Source organism: Accipiter gentilis, chromosome 31 (genome assembly GCF_929443795.1).
Source record: "Accipiter gentilis chromosome 31, bAccGen1.1, whole genome shotgun sequence".
Lineage (NCBI taxonomy): Eukaryota > Metazoa > Chordata > Aves > Accipitriformes > Accipitridae > Astur > Astur gentilis.
The window spans coordinates 12523969-12543070 of NC_064910.1; the positions used below are offsets into that span (position 1 = coordinate 12523969).

General features: G+C 41.7%; 1 protein-coding gene across 2 annotated transcripts in view; it reads right to left on the reverse strand.

Annotated features, from left to right (window-relative positions):
* The window catches only part of DHRSX (dehydrogenase/reductase X-linked), a 169830-nt gene that overhangs the window by 57077 nt on the left and 93651 nt on the right, over window positions 1-19102 (reverse strand). For both annotated transcript variants that reach the window (XM_049834504.1, XM_049834503.1), the window contains one exon: window positions 4381-4482. In XM_049834504.1, coding sequence (XP_049690461.1) covers window positions 4381-4482 — 102 coding nt within the window. The remainder of the gene's footprint in view (window positions 1-4380; window positions 4483-19102) is intronic.

A 19102-nucleotide genomic window follows, 5' to 3' on the forward strand; every position in this document is an offset into this window, starting at 1 on the left:
TAGACCGTGAATGTTTGGTATCCGTAGGTATTCTGTTATCACTAAAGATGTTGTGATTTTGGTGTTCGCTCTCTTGGTTTTAAGATCATTAAGTAGTGTAAACAATGTATAAGTAAAACCAGTAACTACAAGGTGCAGAGAAACATTTCTGGCACACAGAGAAAATGACTGACTGCAAGTTAGAAAAAACCTCTCTGGCATGAAACAGTGACTACTGCTCATGGAATTTTATGGAGTGTTTTACTATCTCTCCCTTTTGCAACCTAAGGAAGATAGCAGACTTTCCAATGCTCTTAACAGCAATACCACTTTAATGAATGTATTAAATAATTATAGAAGTGTACATGCTGTAATTTGCTAAATGCTTTTCAACTGTACAAAGACACAGTTCTTTTCAAAAACAAAACCAAAAAATTGGCACCCAATTGCTAATTAGAGGACTAGAAGACATATTCTTCTGACCTTCTGTCAGATTAAGCTTTCTAAACTGCTTGTACTGCATCTGTCTTTCTGTGGCTCATAGTTCAGCTATTTAGCTTGCTTTTTTTTTTTTTTCACAGAAAATGAATTTGTTTTCTGTGTCAGAGCATTTTTCTCTTTTTAGCACTAGCACATTATATTTAAAAAAATGTTTATGTAATACTCTATTTGCATCTTTAATATGTTTTGTTTATTTTAAAAACCGAGAGCTGAGCATGCATATTACTGATGCAGAAAGCATAGTAATGGAACAACAGGCCTTTATTTGTCAGCTGAAATAATGCGTGCATTCAACCAAATTTTTCCTTTTAAATTAGAAATTAGAAAGTTAAATGTATATGCTAAAATCAAGTATAACAAAAAGAGAGGAGGTGACTCTAGTGCACTAATCTCCATTTTGAACACCGTAAATGTTCACCTAAGACTTCTTAAAGTGCCTGAATTTTAGTATCTAAAACTTACTGAAATTTTTGTGGGACCTGAGTGTCTAGCTCTAGAAGAATACTTTGAAACTCAGGATTTTAGTATTAATTTAATTTCCAACTAGATCCTTGAGCTAGGGAAGTGATGGAGAGCAAGTGATGGAGATACATTTTTTTAAAAAATCACCAGTGACCTGGAAAACTGCTGAATTTCATAACGATCTTAGGTCAGACATGGACTACTGATTATTCACCTAGCACAGTAATTCATGCCAAATCACCTGTCTTTAATAATATTTCAATATTAATTTCATAGTGTGCATTATTGTATAATGTTAGAACTTTCCTCAATTCATCTTGAAATGTTTGGCTTTTTGATAGGTTCACACAAGCCCACAACAAATATCATCTTCACATACATATGTATCTTCACATACATATAGGATACACATTCGTGGATATAAGATGTGGAAAGATCACTAACGTATAGACATGATTATAACAATCAGTTTAAAACATTTTGATTTAAAGCAAGTAAATAATACTAATATAGTGTGCAAAAAAATGCAGTGTAACGGTTCTTGGCATTTTTACATTAAATGTAATAAAAGGGTACAGTCCTTGATAATAAAACACTTGGTCCTATGAAGATAGAGAGGAGAATTCTTATTAGGTTGCCAGTGGTCTGATTCAGAAGTCATGGGACCCCACACAAAGTCTGATTTTCAAAACCTAATGGAGACTTTCCATTAGCCCCAACAGACTTTGGCTCAGACTCTTAAAAGCATATGACTGCGTACAGATGCATTGTGCACATGCCTAGCCCATAGGGTCTTCCCCATATGCTAAAAAATAAAAATACTACTTCATATCAAGAATGTCAGAGCTTCAAGTTCTGTAAGAAATAAGAAAGTACTAGGTGATACTAAGAAACCTACTGTTCTAGATGCATACACTGAGACATAAGAAAATCTCATTATGAGATGTTCTGCAAGACATGCAAAATGCCTCCTATTGACAACAGTTTTCTGACAGAAAGCATACACACTCACTGACAACATGCCCAACAACCCACTCCCATCAGACATTTAAACATTGGAAGAATTGTCCTCTTCCAGGCACCCAAGCTTGTGTCCAGGGGATCATGCAGTGATGCTAGTGGAGCTGGCAACTGCGATGAGGCTTTTGAGCGAGTAGTGCCTCCAGCCCCGTAGCCCACGATGGACTGAAACGTGCTCTTTAGTGCACTGTGTTACAGTGAAAAAAATCACAAAAAAGAAAAAAAAAAAAGAAAGAGGAAGGGAAAGGGAAAAGGAAAAGCCCACCACTTAGCCCAAACGTCAGCATTTGTCTTGGATGTGCTCCACACTGGTGGAAAGCCAAGAGAAGCTGTTCAAAGGTTTTTGCATCAGGCCATTTCTCCTCCATTAGGTATGTTCATTTTCCTCTTGTGTACCAAGAAATCACTTGGGCTTTCATTACGAAACTAGTAACAAAACTAAATGCTACAGATTATTTACAAGACCAAACAAAAAGGGCTGAAAAAAACAAACTGCGGGAAAGAGCTCTCAGAAGCGAAGGCTGGTGACTTGCCACATAATGGCTGGAGACTAACCTAATTATACAGGAGTCTTTACGGCAGCTTTGGATGTGATTGCTTCAGTGATTCTGTTAAATATTCAGCAAAAAGCAGAGTCGGACCATTCATTTCATTGTAGCTTCTAACAGGATTTTCTCAAACAACAGATTTCTCTTGCCAACTGTGTTTGGTAACCAAGTGTAAGTGAAATCAAATGCCCTTTTTTGCAGGTCATGAAAATATAGACTGATTAAGGCAAATATTAGTCTCAAGCTTCTTTCTTAAAAGCAACTTTGGGGCTATACTCTTTGGTCTCGTATCATATTAGCCACATTAGGAGATCTATTTTCATATAACTTTGTTTCTTGATTAAGAAGATATATTTAACAGCAATTTTCATCCATCTTGCTTCAGCAGCAGCTAGGGCAGGACAAAATCCTTTATTCAAGAGGGCTTCCCAGCTGTTCTGTTGCTTCAGCCCTATCATTTCTCCCCCAAGCTGCCCACAAGCCCCTGTTCCACAGTCCTGGCTTTGCTTCTGCAGACAACCGGTGGAGGGCAGGGGATGCCTGATGGGTCCATAGAACTCAAACCCCTTTTTTTCCACAAAATACTGTTTTTTCAAATAGTGTTCTTCCCATCTGTGTAACAGTTTGTACTCTGCATCTTTAAAAGAAGGCATGTAAAACCGAAAAGATTTTGTAACCAGGATTAAATATCCACTACCTTTAATTATAGCACAATTAAAATAATAATGGTAGGCTTTTTTGGCTAATCAAATAAAAATGAACATTTAATTGAACATTTAATTAATGTTTCATATCAATCAGGAAATAAAATACTTTTGAATTTTTATTATGCTATTTGCTTGTGTTACTGAGAGCTCTTTAAGGCATCAACAGATGTAACAAACCCATTTATTTACACATTTGCCCTCACTAGGACTGAGGGGTGCACAGGAAAACAGAAAATGTTCTTTGGGATGTCTTAATAAAAATACATGCAAATAATTGGGAAAACAAGAACAGCAGCATATAACAGCAAAAAATTTCTAAATGAAGCCTAAATTGTTGCTGGCGGGGTTTTCCCCTAGTTAAATAGACAGGTGAAAATTCCCCTTTAGGAAAGCACATGCAGAGCATGCAGGGTTTTTGGAGGAAAATTATTGTACGGGCTGGTTTCCAAAAATACTGTGGCTATAAAACATAATTAGATGGCAAGTATGTGAATAACAAAAGTTAAAATCCCTAGGAGTAATGAGATTCATTTGGTAATTGTATGAATGAAAGATAAATGTTGTCCTTTTAATTTGTTCTCTGACCACTGAGGACGCAGCTTTATGGACAACTTTCCAGCAGCACCTTCATCTAAGCAGTGACTGCTCTGAGGTTGCTGGATCATTTGCTAGATTATATTTCAGCTGGAATAACCCCCCAACCCAGCTCACCAGGCAGCCACAAGAAATGCATGTGTTCATACAGGGAAAATATAAGGGGAGAGAAAGTCAATAAAGGTGAAAGGCCAGGTTTTCTACAGAAATGAAGTTCGGCTTTCCTTTCCCTTTTTTTTTTTTTTTTCCTTTTTTCTTTTTTTATTAGGGGTGCTCAGATTCTTGTGCAATCGTGTGATTTTTAGTGCTGGAGAGCTACAAAAGACAGCAAAGGAACAAGACTTGCAGTAACATTAAGAGCAGGGATGGCACTGAAGTATTCAGTCTGCTCAGCTGACAATCTCTCCAAAAAATGCTATTTAACTCCTAGAAAGACATCCCTGTTAATGCAGCCATATCGTAACCTGCCATATGGTTCAGATAATCGATTTGAAATGTGAAGTGATAGACGAGAGCCCCATTTGTCACATCTTCCCCTGCAGATATGTGAAGAAAAAAACAGAACTCACCATTATTCACCAGGACATGGAGTGGACAATCCTTTGCTCTAAACCGCTGCACAAATTGCCGTATAGACTTCATGGAAGCCAAATCACAGTATAAAAACTCCACTGGAAAAGAAGCAGAGATGAAAAAAAACAGAGTTAAGTCAGTTACAATGACATAAAAACACACTTAGAGACATCAACAAGGACTCCTGTGATAATGTCACCAGGAAAGTAAAGATTTTAAAAATAAACCAGGCTTTTGGAAATTATGGGTGAAGCTGGTCTCAGAAGGTTCCTTCTTTCTCCTTCCTTCCTCCATCTCTACTTTTAAACTACTGATTGTTCACAGAGCAAATATGAGGAATGCTGCTGTCAGGAGGTGAAGAAGGGTATCAAACAGAGCAAATATATCCCAGTCCTACTGTTTTTCCTACTGCTACCATTTAGGAAGAGGGGCTGCAGCTCTTCAGTGCTGAGATGATCAAGTCATGACAGCTGGAAATCAAATGGGGAGAGGAGAAGCCACATCAGGCACCACAATGCTTCCCTGTGTTTCTGACACCAAATACGCTGCCCTATGTTTTTTTCCAGATTATCTACTGAGTGTCTGTGGTCCGAACAGTGATAGAGTCTGACAACATGTTATAAAACAAAGCTTTATTGAGGCACTAGGAAAGATGAGCAACAGTGTGCCCATACAGCCACTCATCCAATCACCGATAGCAAACATGGCATTGCAAGTGATGCCGTGACTCTGGTGGACATCCAGGGACACTTGGTGTCTGGGTCACCTGGCAGCAACAACCAGTCACGTAAATGCCTTTTGAATGTGGGTAAGAGTCGTGCCACCCCTTAGCTCCAGCAATGGCAGCGTGATTTGAAAGGATCATACCTCACATGGAGACTGTGGGCAGCATCCTGCCTACGCTGCCGATGTCGGTCAAGCGGCAGGGTGGTAGGGGATGGGGGGTCAGCAGTCTGCCTACACCAACGATGTTGGTCAATGGGCAGGCTGTCAGTGTCTCAAAATATATTTACCACTGGTGTGTTTTTATTTCCAAGAAAACATGTCTCTAACAAAAGCATCCTTTGTCCAAAGCATTAGTCAGCCATTGACCTTCACTAGAACACTACAAAATTAATAAATTGAAATAAAAAAAGAATAGTTAAATCCCCCAATAACTTTCAACCCATCAGGTCTGAAAATTCTCCTTCTGTTGCAGTTGTTCAGCTTTCACCCCCTGACTCTCAAAGCACTGCTTCATCAGTTGCCTCCCCTTGCATGACAGCCACAACCAGGGTTATGAAGCAAAAACAAGTGGTGCTCCCCCCCAACAGCAGTAGCTATCCCCACACAAACGATCCAAATTCCTTAGAAACTCTGCAAAGTGGAAGAAAGAAAATTGTGACCTCATCCACCTGTTTTAGCGTTTTAGAAAATATACATATTGCATGCCAGGCTTTTGGTTTGTTTCAGCATTAGCTATGTTTTAAGTAAGAAAATGTGAGTCTCTAGTGCAGATATTATTCTCTCCTGGTTTGCTACATGTCATGGTGGGACTCCAAGTCAGCTAAATATTGTCAACTCCACCCCAGCCAGAGTCACTACACTAGGGCTCTTAGGTGGATTTGCCTGAACCTCTTCCATAAAGTGAATTTTCCAAGAAAGACCAAAAGGTGTTTCAACTTGAGAAACTCAGACAGTACGGAGCAACCTCCAGTGACTAAGTCCAGCAGAAAGAAAGGTGAAGGCTGCACAAAGCACGCTCCCCTCGCTCACTGTGTCCTCGCAGGGTGAGTCCTTACTGTCCGGTTTGATTTCAACAAACTCCCAGATTTCCTGAGCTGTGGCAACCTCTGCCCAGGTGCCCAGTCCCCAGGACGGACTGGGGCTCCAGATCCTCACTGCGTTTTCCCCGCTCCCCTCCGCCTTCCCACCTCATGGCCCAAGGGCTGCTCCCCTGTGCTCTTCAAGAAGGAACAGCCAACCCCTTCCTTGCACATGGCTTCCTCCACCTCTTCTTAGGAAAGAAACAGCCTTTAAAGGAAGGGGAAATTAAAGATACATAGTTCCTCACACATGCTAAAGCAAGCCTTTCTGACAGGAACATTAAACTATTGGGTAAACAGGCTCCAACGCAGGTTGCAACAAGAGACCTTTCCTCTTACTCTTTTCCCCGGTCCACCCGTGATGTTCACCAGACTATTTCATCCTGCCACAACCGAGGCTGTGAGCTGCAATACCTCTTTATAGTATGTCTGCACAATATGAGTTTAGGAAGGCCTGCAGGCACAACAGCAAGATAAATAACAGAAGACAATCAAGCTGTTATTAAAATCCTTTACAGAACAGTTCCTTCAGTTCCCTTCAGTTTTACAGTATGGGGCTTTAATAATCCTTATGTATTTTGAATCTAGACAGTGTTAGTCCCCTGAAATTGTCTTAGTAAATTTATATAAATTACTCAGTGGCCTTTTCAATTATTTTTTTTTTTTAAGAACGCTTAGATTCCAGTTTTATGATAGTGTACATAAATTTTTTCAAAATGGCTGTAAAGTCATACCATTTCAACAACACTGACCCATGAATAACACTGGACAATTTCTTGAGCTCCCTATAAACCTTTAGGAGGCCTGCAATTTTGTTTAATTTCATTGATGTCCTGCATCTGGAGATGGTAAGGAAATGAAAAACTTATTAACTCCTGTAAAATAAGAAAGTTGTTCAGGTCATTCCTCTTGTGGCCTGGCAGCTACATAAAACCACATGAATGGCACCGTCATTGCTCAGATACACAAAACCTGGTCGTACTAACTTATTAGTAACTAGTGCAACAACAAATGGAGTAAAGACCTAGGTGAAGCTTTATGCTGACTCTGCTGTTGCTCTACCTCTCCAGGCAGCTCATCAAGGAAAGAGATTAGGGAAGGCATGATCAGCTTCTTAGGAGGCAGGCACTCACACTCCCAATGGAGGAGTCCCTTTTAATATTCATCTTGGTATAGAAGGCATTGGACTTTCATTACCTGCAATATTTTGTGGCACAGTGCAGGGTCCAACCACTTCTTCACCACCCGCGTGGACTGTGGAAACATTGACTCTGCTGGATTTTGCTAATGCCACTATATGTGTAAGAAAAACAGGCCCCTGAGAACATCCTCCAAGCTAAATTTTAACCCCTCCCCTCATCTGACCTTGAAATTGTCCTTTTCTGCATTGCCAACAAGGGTGGTTAGACAACCGGTGTGCCCAGGTGAGTGCTTTTCAGCCTGACCGGTGCAATCTCATCCTTCCTGGGAATTCACTTTTTGCTACATTTGTCTGATCACCCCTCCCTTAATTTTGTAGTTTTGCAGAGCAAATGCTGTCCTTCATTATGACTGTACAGTGCCCAGAATAATGGCATACTAGGCCAAGGCTATCATTACTAAGCTTATTTACTTGCTTACTTGGGAAGCGTGTCATCATATTCAGTATTTGTAAAGCACTTGCCATCAAAGATCAGAACATGCTTTGGAAAGGAAAACAAACAAACAAATCAACCCCCAAACTTTTCTTTTTGCTCACAGTGCAGAAACATTAATGGCCAGAGTTCTTGTTTGTGCTTATTCGTGCATGGCAGCTCTCTGCCAGGGAGGCGGTTTCACTGGTGCGAGTGCTGTGCCGACTGAGGTGCCGTTCCACTCGAGAAAGAATGCCAAAACACGGCTCCAAGTCATGTGCTGACTCAGTGGCAGGGCCCTGAACAGAAACCGAGTCTCTTTGTCCCATGGTCCAAGTGTTTAATTTTTTTATCAGGGTACTGAAGAAAAATACACAGTTAGAAGCTAAGGTCAATGGTTAGTTTCTAGAATATTTTGAAGAATGCACAAATATACTAAGCATGACAATTTTTTAAATGTCTTCATTCATAAAGACCAGTGATTTATAACATGAGCAAATGACCAAACCTGAACTTGAACTAGCAATGTGACTCAAAACACTTTTCAGAAACAACGATGGCAAAAGGTTTTCTCTACAGGATAGGTATGAGCAAAAAGAAGACGCGCAGCAACAGGAAGCAAACTGAAACATGCCAAAATTGTTTGGCAGTCTGGGGAAGTTCCCACTGACTGGAAAAGGGGAAACATAACCCCCATTTTTAAAAAGGGAAAAAAAGGAAGACCCGGGGAACTACAGGCCAGTCAGTCTCACCTCTGTGCCCAGCAAGATCATGGAGTGGATCCTCCTGGAAACTATGTTAAGGCACATGGAAGGCAAGGCAGTGATTGGTGACAGCCAACATGGCGTCAGTAATGGCAAATTTTGCCTGACAAATCTGGTGGCCTTCTACAATGGGCTTAGAGCATTGGTGGATAAGGGAAGAGCAACGGACTTCATCTACCTGGACTTGTGCAAAGCCATTTGACACTGTCCTGCATGACATCCTTGTCTCTAAATTGAAGGGACATGGATTTGATGGATAGACCACTCAGTGGATAAGGAATTGGCTGGATGGTCGCACTCAAAGAGTTGTGGTCAATGACTCGACATCCAAGTGGAGACCAGTGACGAGTGGCATTCCTCTGGGTCAGTATTGGGACAGGTGCTGTTTAACATCTTTGTTGGTGACATGAATAGTGGGATTGAGTGCACCCTCGGCAAGTTTGCCAACGACCCCAAGCTGTGTGGTGCAGTTGACACGCTGGAGGGAAGGGATGCCATCCAGAGGGACCTTAACAGGCTTGAGAGGTGGGCCCGTGTGAACCTCATGAAGTTCAACAAGGCCAAGTGCAAGGTCCTGCACATGGGTCGGGGCAATCCCAAGCACAAACACAGGCTGGGCAGAGAATGGATTGAGAGCAGCCCTGAGGAGAAGGACTTGATGGAGTTGGTTGATAAGAAAGCTCAACAAGACCCGGCAATGTGCGCTTGCAGCCCAGAAAGCCAACAATATCCTGGGCTGCATCAAAAGCAGCATGGCCAGCAAGTCGCGGGAGGTGATTCTCCCCCTCTACTCTGCTCTCATGAGACCCCACCTGCAGTATTGCGTCCAGCTCTGGGCCCCCCAGCATAAGACATAGACCTGCTCGATCGAGTCGAGAGGAGGGCCACAAAGATGGTCAGGAGGCTGGAGCACCTCTCCTACGAAGACAGGCCGAGAGAGTTGAGGTTGTTCAGGCTGGAGAAGAGAAGGCTCCAGGGAGACCTTATAGTGGCCTTCCAGTACCTAAAGGGGGCCTGCAGGAAAGATGGGGAGGGGGTCTGTATCAGGGAGTGTAGTGATATAGGACAAGGGGTAACAGTTTTAAAGTGAAAGAAGGTAGTTTTAGGTTAGATATTAGGAAGAAATTCTTCACTGTGCAGGTGATGAGGCACTGGCACAGGTTGCCTGGAGAGGTTGTGGATGCCCCATCCCTGGAAGTGTTCAAGGCCAGGCTGGATGAGGCCTTGAGCAGTCTGATCTAGTGGAAGGTGTCTGTGCCCATGGCAGGGGGGCTGGAACTAGATGATCTTTAAGGTCCCCTCCAACCCAAACCATTCTGTGATACTATCCTATGAAAATTAATATTTAGATATGTTAATTCTTATATTTGTGGTTTGTCTGCCACTAGACTTCAAATTATTCAAGTACCTAATAATTGACAATAGTGGTTATTCTGCTTTCTAGTTTAATAATATAATAGGTTTTCAAAACCAACTGGTTCATTTGATTTTCTGTATGCTATTAAGAACAAAAATGGGGAGTAGAATCTACATACAGAATTATCTGCAGCTAATGCTACTGAAATAGTCTAATTTCTAACTCTATCCCATTTTATCTCTCCTTTCCTATACTAACTCCTTGCTTTCAGGTACTTCTATAATGACAGACATGCCCATATTTGTTTCTTCTACTCGATGTGTCCCTTGTTCTTATCTAAATAATCTTTCCAATGAAAGCAAGTGAATACATAATTGTCAAACACAGGCTAAAATATTCACTATTAAAAATATTTTACTATTATTTTATTGTAATTTGATGACTCAGTTGTCAGAAAGTTATTAGCTAATAAAATATAAATGGAGCATAATTTCCCAAAAGACAGCTAGAGTTACTTACGCCATTATCCACATATGAATAGATATGTATATGACGGTGCTACAATTGCTGCTTTGCCTAATTGCTTTCTTTCAAACGCTGCCTGGTGCAGCACCTTTTCAGCAACAGAGAAGTTGGTAGATGGTTTTCTGGCTGCTCCTCGAGAAGGCCATACAAATCGCACAAAGCTACGCCGGCTGATACCTGTACTGAGAACCTGTACTGTTCAGTGCCTGTTCCTGCACTGTGCACCCTCCGCTCGCTTGATCGTGGTAACTAAAGTCAGAGGACCTGAAGGACAGGCATCTGGTGGCTCCTGGAGAGCTTTGTGACACCATGAGCCCCACGGGAGCCAGGAGAAGGCCCAGTGTTAGGAGAGCCTGGCACAGCCCCGGGTGCTCGCACTCCCCTGAGTTTCCCGCTTGGGGTCAACTTCCCCATTTCTGTCCATCTGCTTCCTCACACTATTAGCACGTCTTTCTTTTTAACATCTGGAGCTCCCCTCCTTTGCTTTCCACACCAGCACAGATGACTCGGGTTGCACCTTTCTTCTGTGTCTGTATCACAGGGCATAAAAAGCATGAAAAGGGAATTTTGGTTTACCATGGAAGGAAAATTCAGAAGCAAAAAGGACAGATACTGCAGTGAATGATCAGGGACTGTAACTTCTGAGATAGTCACTGATTAGCTGAACATAGGAAAATGCAATGCTTGGGCTCTTGCAAAGACTACGTCACTTAGGTTTGATTTAGATCAGATTGAGATGAGATGGAGGCCAACTACCAACTACAACTTTTTCTGCATTCAACTCTAACCCATCATCTTGAAATTATTATGGACAGCTACAGCTCCACTTCAGCAGAAACTGTAAGTGAGAGTCAACTTTCTTTTACTAGTTATGCCAAAGCAGTTTTCCATTATGCTTTCACTATCTTTGTGTTAAAAACACGAGCAGGGGATCCATTCTAGGGAAAGCTGCATTTTTGCCCAGCGCAGCAGGGAGCTGAGAACTCGTAGTTTATGGTGGAAAGAGGACTACAGAAAGGACTGCTTTGCCTGTTCCTGCTTGCCACTCATCTATCCAGCGTCTCAAGATACCAGCAGGAAGAGTTACTTCTCCAGCAAGGCACAAGGAATTGTTCCTAGATAAGATAATAAAAAATGGTGCTCAGTAGTCACATGTTCACGCTCAAAAACATGTTGCAAAAGCTCCTCACAGGTCTGTTGTTCTCTGGCTGCCGTATCTCCACAAGGGGCACTGAGAAATTTGCCCTTTCGTATGCTGTTCTGCCTCACAGAGTTATCCTTTGGCATCTGCACAGCAGCAAGGAGAAATATTGTCCTGCTCATGAAAGAACTGAGTATGTTTCTGAACACCTGGACAGTGTAAAGGAGATGTTGTTTATCAGAAAGCACTCTCAATGAGTCAAATATCTACCATCTGATAGATGCTTCACTGCAGAGGTAGAGAAGTCCTGTCAGCAAGGTGGCAGGTGGAAATGAAGTAGAGCAAACCCCAGGAGAGAAAAAGCATTAAGTGGGAGGAGGAGAAGACATAAAGCAGTACTAACTGGAGCCTCCTTCCCTTTTGTCTCTTTTTTGCCAGCACTGTCCTTGCTGACACTAATAAACAGTGGCTTTAGCTGGTCCAGTCTTCAGAGACAAGCTTGGTGTCTCCCTTCTCCTGTGGTCCTCTCTCCCGAGAGTAAGGTGTCCCAGAATCAACTCATCTTTCTCAGTAAGGTCTGCTCATCTGCTTACATATCTTCCAGCCAAAACAAAAGCCGTTCTCAATTGAAACAGGGCTGCAAAGGGAGAAGCATGAACTTCTGGCCAGCTGGAAATTCTGACCAGCTGAGCTCAAAACTGCAGCTGCTATATGACAACGCGATGAGTGGAAAATGCAAAAGAGGTTTTAGGCTGCTAACACAAACCTGTGGTTTATCATTCTACCAACTGGGTATATGGGGAAGCACACGAGCCCCCGTCTACAGAACGTAACTCCTACAGAACTCCTACAGCCCCCCTGCTACAGGACGCAGCATTTTCCTACATTGTCCGGAACAAGGGCTGTGATGCAAGTTCTGCTCAGACGTGCATGATGACAGAACACTGCATGCTATTCAGGACTATAAAATGCTTACTTTAAAAGGACTTAAAAGGAAAACAAAAACAAACAAAATCCTATAGGTAAATAGGGTGTGTACCAGTCAATTGCATACTGAGCACAATGAGAGACAGTCATCGTAACTGCGGAAAGCACAGCGTCTCCTATTTATGCCATGCTCCTGCCCTTGTGCACTTGATGACCTCCCTGGCTTCTACAAGCACTGCAGAATCTCTCCTGTTCTGCGTCAGCAGCCAAGATTCACAAGAATTAAGTACTAAATTGATTAATGCACAGAAAATCCTAGTATGCGCAATCGTACCTAGGACACTGGTTGACCCTTAATTTCAACTGTGATTATGGTGACAATTTGCAGAACTTTGGCTCCTAATCCTTCAAACTATTTTAAGTATGTGACTGTAAACCAAAATGCTGGCTGTTGCCTGTTGGGCATCTTACAAGTTCCCCCCTGTCTTATCCTCTGTCCTTTATTAGTCTGAATAATTTCGTGGCACTTTTTCAGATCACTGATCTTTCATAGACTATTAACAGAAATAATAAACCATGGCTAACTCTAGCACAGATTTACTGTTCAAGCTGATGCTTTTGATATGCCATTGAAGAAAAAGACAGATGGAACACATCCATCTGGCAAAGTGTGTGAGTGCAGTGCCACGGATCAAAATAGTGAGCATATTTAAAGACATACGGTTTGGGTACGGTCATTAAAAGATACACTCACAACTTTAGTTAGCCTAGTTTGTCTACAGCCTTCCAGCAGGCAAGCAAGAGTACCTAAATTCAGCTGCTCCTTCTCTGAGTCATCCAGTCTAGTGCCACTAACTTTAAAGGCAGTCTAAAGAGATTAGTTTCCTGTGCCTAATGTTAGCCTTTGTGAACAGCCTCTGTGTGTCATCCTCCAGCCTATTCAGTGAAAAAAGAGCTCTGCATCGGTGTTCACGACATAAACAGAAATCCATGTTGGGAAAATATTAGAAATTCATGCTATTTTTTCTTCCTCAGGATAGTTTGAACATTGTCTGCTCAAAGAGCGGTAAAAAAAGGCATTGCATGGTGCCATTTCTTAAACATGTAGCTTTAACCTATTGTACTAAGAGAAATGGGGGGAAAAGTCTTCAGCTTTCTGAGCAATGCTTTCTCTCTCAGAAGTGGAAGAGTGAAATAAAAAAGAAATTTGCTCTTGGAAAGTGACCCGTCTGGCTTAGCTACTTTCAACTTCCACAAGAGAAGTGTGTGGCCTAGTCCGGTGATCCTTTAACTTGTTAAATTCAACAAACACGCCAGTAGCGCTTGTGTACTGGTTAATCAAAATAAGCAAAATTCCAGGGTAAGAACAGTGTTTCAGTTCCACCACTACCAGCAGCTCCCACTACTGCCAAAATATCAGCTCATCACAGGCCCCTGAACAGCTTCACAGATCATGTAGAAGAGCACTGGGATCTAACAGCAGTACAAAAAGGAGGTAAAGCAACAGAAATGCCCATGCATGACTCTGCTAATTGCACCACCAAGTAGGATGTTATTTAAATATGCTACTGTTTTAGCCCGATTCATTCAGACATAGCATGCTCCGGGTTTTCCAAACATGCAAGCAGTGCTTTGCTGTATAATATTTGACATTTTCTGTTCAGCAGGGACAAGGCTTGAAAAGAAATAAGCTGCCACCAACTTGTCGGAATAGTAACCTTAGGAGGTTGTGGCACCAGGAGACGAGCAGTGGGATCCATAGCCAGCTCTCAGGGTGAGAAAGGTTATCTCAGCTTCCCGTGGGCAAAATTTCCTCCAGATTATTGACTGGGGAGGCTTAATTTTTTTAGACTAGCAAATACCGTAATAGATACATACAAAATTTCCTCATATGCTTGCTGGAAATTAGATGCCATCTCCCTCCTCTCCTGTGGAGGAGTGGTGGGGAAATGACATGGCTACACCAGTTTCACTCTGAGGCTGATATTTGGCAAAAAAAAAAAAAAAAAAGTTGCAGTGGAAATGCTTCTCATATCTCTTTTTGAGCATTGAGGAAGGCAGCGTTCATCCCGTTCACAGCTAAGTATGTTTTCTTCCCTCCACAGGGACCAGAAACAAGAGGACAGGCCCAGGTAAATTCTCTCTGCCTCACGGGGACAGAAGACCTCACAGTGAGCATCTGAAGATTCATCATTTATGGACAGAGAGAAGGCGGTTTAGAATACCCTGATTACTATTATTACCCTCATTGCAATGGGGGTTGGACTAGATGACCTTTAAAGGTCTCTTCCAACCCAAACTATTCTATGATTCTATATACTTTTAGACATATTTTCCTCTTGCTCCCTGGTGAACAGATTTTTATATTAAATTTTATCGTTATATTTTGTGAATGGCAGATATGTTTCTTTTTCTTCTTGGGTGACATTTACTCCTTACAGTGGCTTAGCTCTACACTGTGACTTATAGCTCATTTAAACCCTCAAAATATATGGCACATATGTGACACACACATTACAGTGTCCTCATATTGACACTTTCCATCAGGAATGAAACTCAAGAGCTTTTTGGAAATAATAGAGTCAAGCTATTAAAGAAGATAAAAGTCAGCGAGGCTTTTACAAGATGACAAAATGAAAATGTACTTCAGAGCAAGCTAGGATCATGACTCTTCCTAGAAACGATGCTGAGTCCTCAACTGATTTAAACTGGTATAGTTCTGCAAAATATATGGAGCAATCATTTGTTTCCAGTTTCTCAGCTCTGGACTTGCACATTCCCAATGCATCTTGGGTTGCGTAGCTTAAGAGTTAAGATATTGAATCCCTTGTATAATTTGATGATCAAGGACACATACATGCATATGAAACAGTACCAGTGAGGACAAAAAAAGGTCCAGCGATCTTTTGCTGGCAGCCTTCTCCTTCAAAATAGTTTATTAGACATGTACCCTGACTAAACACGCATCAGCACTCTGCTGGAGCTGTTCCCCTCTTGACTTGCAGAATTTCTTTTCTATATGAACATCTTACTGTTCACAAGCAAATGTAATTTATTTATTTATTCAAAACATTTTCTCCAAGCTAGCCAAACCCTACCAAATTCAATTTAGTTTCAAATTAGCTACCTTGCTCATATCTTTACACCCGTAAATGTGGCTTCCCTCAGCCTCCCTAATTTATTTATTTTTTAATGTGAAAGTCTACTTTTTTCACCTTATAAAATATAAAAAACCCTCACATTCCCAATGTATTCATTGTGAAGAAAGAATCAACACGAGCTTCAGTGAAGAAGAGGCTGTTCAGAAAGTCAGGCGTTTGCTAAAACAGGGCTACCTGAATTACAGGCGCTCCTAGAGCCATAATATCTGTAGAACAGACTTTTTGGTTTAGTTGCTACAGTAATGAACCTCCAAATCCAATTAGCCTGCTTTTGGACTGAAATAGCTCAGCACTGATGATAACCCAGTTCCCACAGTGGCCCAGAACTGAGCCATTGTCATTGGTGTGGGTCTGGCTTCTCCTGTCCTCTCGTGGATGTAATTGTCAAGAGATGTGAACTGGCTTGTAACCTTCAGTCTTCTAAATTTTACCTGCTATTACTGATTTTTAAATATCGATTAAGACCTTCTGTGCTATTTTTTGGCAAGTATCAAACATTTCAGTCAAAACTCAGAACGCAACCAGCATGTCCAAGTCTGCTGTGCAGGAGCTTCTTTCCACAAGCCAATATCAAATATATACTTGGAGATCTGAAAAAAATCCCATCTAGTAGGACTCTTTGTCAGTCCACTTTCTAGATATTTCATACATGAAATCAACTTTCAATTCATGGCCAGACTTTAATACCAGAGAATCATTATGTGACGGCAAAACAACTCCCCCATTGGCTACATTTCCTGAAAAGTGCATGCATTTTTCTGAGTATAGCTGCTTTCCATTTCAAAACCACCAAAATAAAAACCTCCAGTGTGAAGGAGTATGTTTGTAAGAAGCTTTGGTATTACCACAAAAACACCTCAGCAAATATTGTGCTCCACGCCCTCTGAGGTAACACAGAGAGGCTGATAGTGTCCCTGCTTTGTAGTACTTCAAGGACAAACACCTTGCAGAGTCAAAGGAAATAAAACAAAGAACGGACTAATATTTCCAAGCTCCAGGCAAGAATAACTTTGAGTTGTCCAGAATACCCCACCTTTTGCTCTAGACATGAGAACTATCCATAACACATACTTCTGCAAACACTACCTTCCCCTTCCCCAGAAGTTTTCTGCTTCCCCCCCCGGTGTCAGTCCTACCACCCATGAGGCAAGCTTGAGCAGCTCTCAGATCCAGCTTCAACCAACTTTTTTTTCTCCTTTTTCTCTTTTTCTGGAGATAGTCTTCACACGGATCACCGAGTCACTCCTCCCCTGTGGCAGCAGGGGCAGCAGAGCTGGTGGAGGGGAGGCAGCGGGAGGAGGAAGCCAGAGTAGAGGAGACGCGAGAGGCAAGGGTTGCCCCTTCCACCAGTGGTGCAGCTTTAGGGCCAGGTTAGTCACAGCTAACCTGGTTTCTGATCAGCCGGCGGGGCAGCTGCTGTCCCCTCACATCCCTGCCCCTCTCCACTCCATCCACGCAGGTCTGCTGGTGCAACTGCTTCTCCTGGCTCATGCCAATCTGTACCCGGGATGTTATCTGGGTTAGGGTAAGGGACCATAAATAACCTTGGGCAGCAATGTCGTTGCCCTTTCCCACTCCTCCAAGAATTAGGATGCATAGGCTTACTTTTTCCTTTTCTCCAGATCTGACACTAGGCTGTTTCTCTTTCATGCTTAAGCAAGCTTAGGTCTGCAGAGGGCTTCTAAGATATGATTCATCTGACCTGTTTCACAAATCTAGTTTAAGATGAGATGAATCATGTCCTACAACTGTTTATTCCTCTCCACAGACTGCAAAAAGGAGCTTGGGGACACTGACTCAGATTTAAACCTCTGCATTATAAACCTCAAAAATTAGGTGATTTGAATCCCAGCCTTCAGTTTCAACTAGGAATGAACAAACAGAGAACTAGAGAAAAATCAGAGAACTGGGCATGTGTGCAGATGACTCACTGTTATTCACTACACTCAAGATTAAGAAAAAAAAAAGAGTGAAAACTTCCAGGAGGATCTTGCCAAAGGCTCACAGATTAGCTGGGTAACACAAAGAAAATTCATGCTGGAAAAAGATAAGGACTCTTGCAGGGAGTGTTTAAATTCTTTTCATATTGTGAATGCCTCTGAAATAACTGTGACTTCTCAACAGAAAAATTGAGATATCGTTGCACACTCTAACTGATGAACACATCCTGAGAGTCAAAGAAGGTAAAGATAATTGTAGTGGTTGGGTTTGGTGTTTCTATGTACGTATATGCACATAATTGAGACTGAGCTTAAGCAAACTGCAAGACATTATCATTTCTAAAATAATGACAGTACAGCTATGCATCCCAGGTACGAACTGACAGTTTTGCTGCTGCTCTGTAAATCACACAGCTCTCACAGCTACTAATCTGCTGCAGACATCTTACTAGCTAGCAAAGTGATAGGAAAAAGAAGTCCAGAAGAATAAAATGCCAAGAATAGAAACTATCTCTTGACTGCTGCTTCACAGGCTGCCCTGTACTCTAGATTCTACCTCCTTTCTCTTTTCACTTCCATACAAATAGGCATAACTTATTATTTTTTAGGGATGTATTCATATAAGAAAGGTTTTGGTTTTTCCTTTGAGATGTATTCATCTTTAGGAAACTTTAGATCTCTGTCCCCCACCCCAATCCTGTTTTGTTACTTTGCTATTCTTTTCATCTCACCTCCCTTGCTGGTCCTCCAGAACTTCTAACATGACCACTCTAATGTAGTGTCCGTATTCAGTGATGGGGCTTTAAAGTAATTATCTTTCATAGTAGTTCCCTGCTAATGCTGACCTGGAATTTCAGGCAATGTAAGCCAGAGCCGCTAAGCAAGGAGCCACAGGGTTCTTCTCCATCTCAATATTCAGTGCTTCTGGTTATTTTCATTCTTCTTGAAGGCAAACTGACTTTTGGATATCTGAGTAATTCTTACTCTTAGGAATGTGCATCCTGTGTATCATCCAGTATTGATTCATACTGATAAGCATTTTCATTAGAGAGTTTGTGGAAATTCTTCCTTTCATTAGAAAAAATATCCTTGGGAAGGCTATGTCCAGCTGGAAAATGTATACTCTCCTTTGGGGACTATTTAGGAAATAAACAGGTACTTTTAACTGCATAAACCCCATTTTTTTTTCAAGAAAAACAAAACAAAATAATTTTTTCCAAAGATACAGCTTGGGGAAGGTACCACCTCAACAAAAAATGGATACTTAAGTCTTTCTCCTGTTCAAAAATCTGGCTTGTGAATGACAGTCTTTTCCACTGCCCTTTACACCAGCTCTAGAGAAAGGACTACCTCTACAGATAAGTCTTTGCATTCCCATTCAATCTTTGCACTTTCTGGAGATACTTCCATCAGCTAAACTAGTTTTTAAAAAGTTTTGGTGAGATACTCCTCCAGGCCTGAATTTCTCACCTGCAGAAGGGGTGC